At 45.2% G+C, this 1781-nt stretch overlaps 1 protein-coding gene across 1 annotated transcript in view; it reads left to right on the top strand.

The window, feature by feature from the left end:
* The first annotated feature begins 8 nt into the window (after window positions 1-8).
* LOC107081051 (DENN domain-containing protein 1A-like) overlaps window positions 9-1781 on the top strand; it is a 9670-nt gene continuing 7897 nt past the window's right edge. The window contains exons 1-3 of the mRNA XM_015369263.1: window positions 9-56; window positions 850-921; window positions 1043-1099. Coding sequence (XP_015224749.1) covers window positions 901-921; window positions 1043-1099 — 78 coding nt within the window. The 5' untranslated portion in view covers window positions 9-56; window positions 850-900. The remainder of the gene's footprint in view (window positions 57-849; window positions 922-1042; window positions 1100-1781) is intronic.

The following is a 1781-nucleotide window of genomic DNA, read 5'->3' as shown; positions in this document are numbered from 1 at the left end:
CTGCCCCCCCTACAGGCAGTGACCGGACCTACCACCAGTGGCTCCTCACTGTGAAGGTGAGAATCCATTTCAACTCTTCTCTGGTGTTTCTATCGGCAGATAGCAGCTAAACTGGTGAAAAGCTGCAGCAGGAACCCAGACTTTAGATTTTAGGCAGGAATTTAGTCCATAATGTTCTGTTCCGCCCTGCGATGGACTGCTGACCTGTGCAAGGTGGACCCCGCCTCTCACCAGTAGAAAGGTTGACGGAAAATGGATGGATGGATGTTATGTTCTAGAACAAAAAGCAGGTGACAGAGAAATGTTCTCTGGTTGAAGTGCTTCGTGCAAACACCCTGATGCTGTGATCAACATCAGCTCTGCAGGGTGGAGCTCTGCACGGTCCCATAACGGATGTTTAGGAATAAAAACAAAAGCAATAAAATTTGATCAGCTTCATGAATGTAAACGGTCTGTACTTAGATACCAGGAGACCTGACCTATATTCAGACATTCCCTGATGGTGGTGAACTACTCAGCTTTAGCCACAGCTGCTCTGGGGCTCACTCCTATCAGTAGGCATGGCGGGTGAAGCTGTAGCGGGGGCTTGAACCTACAACCCTTCAGTTGCAGGGCAAACTCCTACAAGAGGTTCATTCTAGTATCTTATACTCTATAGAAATGTAGCAGTGAATGAAGCAAACGCTGCAGGTTGGGTCAGAGCCGATGATGTAATTATGGATTTTATGGCTTTTGAGACCGTTAGCTTTGTGGAGGCGACCATCCGCTCTGCAGTCAGAACAGCTTTGTTTCCATCTAATGAGTGAGAACTGTCATCTCCACCTCTAACTCTGTAATGTTTTCAAACAGAAAGGGGGCGGAGCTATTTTTCAGACCGTGAAGACCAAAGCCAACCCAGCCATGAAGACCGTCTACAAGTTTGTAAGCACCAAAGTGTCCGTCCATAGCTTTGTTTTAATGTGGAAGGAGCAAAGACTGCTGATTGTGTAACTCCTCCCCTACCGCTGCTCCTCCTGACGCCGCGGCTGTGTTTGTTTAACAGGCAAAGGACCACGCCAAGATGCGCATCAAAGAGGTCAAAAGCCGGTTGAAACAGAAGGTGAGTAACTTTACTGATCTGGAGGGTTGGAATGATTCTCCGTCTGTGTTCGATATCATAAACATTAAACCCTGTAAGCCCGGCGTGCAGGTACCCCGCCCAGCTGACACCAGCTGATGTTTATCTAATTATGGAAATGGGCAAAACGCTGTTACATGGTGTTTCATCCACACGCCTTTAAATGGGGCTTTAAAATTTCTAAAACATGTTTCAAATAAAAAAAAAATGAAATTAGATTTAAAATTCCACCTGACGTGCGTGACTCTGCGGGAGTAATGCAACAGCAGGTATTCATTTTTAGCCCCGCCCCCTATTGGCCAGCATCATTGGAAACTAGAGGCTCAGACCTTTCCAAGCAGGGGTCAGAGGTCATTGTGTGACCATTTCAGGTGATGAACCGCCATGCGCTCCATAAGCTGCTCTGTTATTCTTATTTTCTATTCAGTTTGGTGGAATTATTGATAAATTTTAATGAATCAACGATTAAATCTAAGGACCAAAGGCTTTGCTTTATGCAGAAGGTCTCCAATAATGGAAATCAGTATATTTGTCTGACCAGATTCCCTTTTATGAAGAGAAAAATGCATTTTTGCACTTTTGGCTCTGTGCCATTAGCCCATTTCCTCCTATCACTCTGCCCACTAAACAAACATGCTTCAACTGATTCAGTCCAAATTAGCTT

The sequence above is a fragment of the Cyprinodon variegatus genome, unplaced genomic scaffold (assembly GCF_000732505.1).
Source record: "Cyprinodon variegatus isolate N-32 unplaced genomic scaffold, C_variegatus-1.0 Scaffold2761, whole genome shotgun sequence".
NCBI lineage: Eukaryota > Metazoa > Chordata > Actinopteri > Cyprinodontiformes > Cyprinodontidae > Cyprinodon > Cyprinodon variegatus.
Note: the sequence above shows the minus strand (reverse complement) of the source record. Positions and strands in the feature narration are given on the sequence as shown.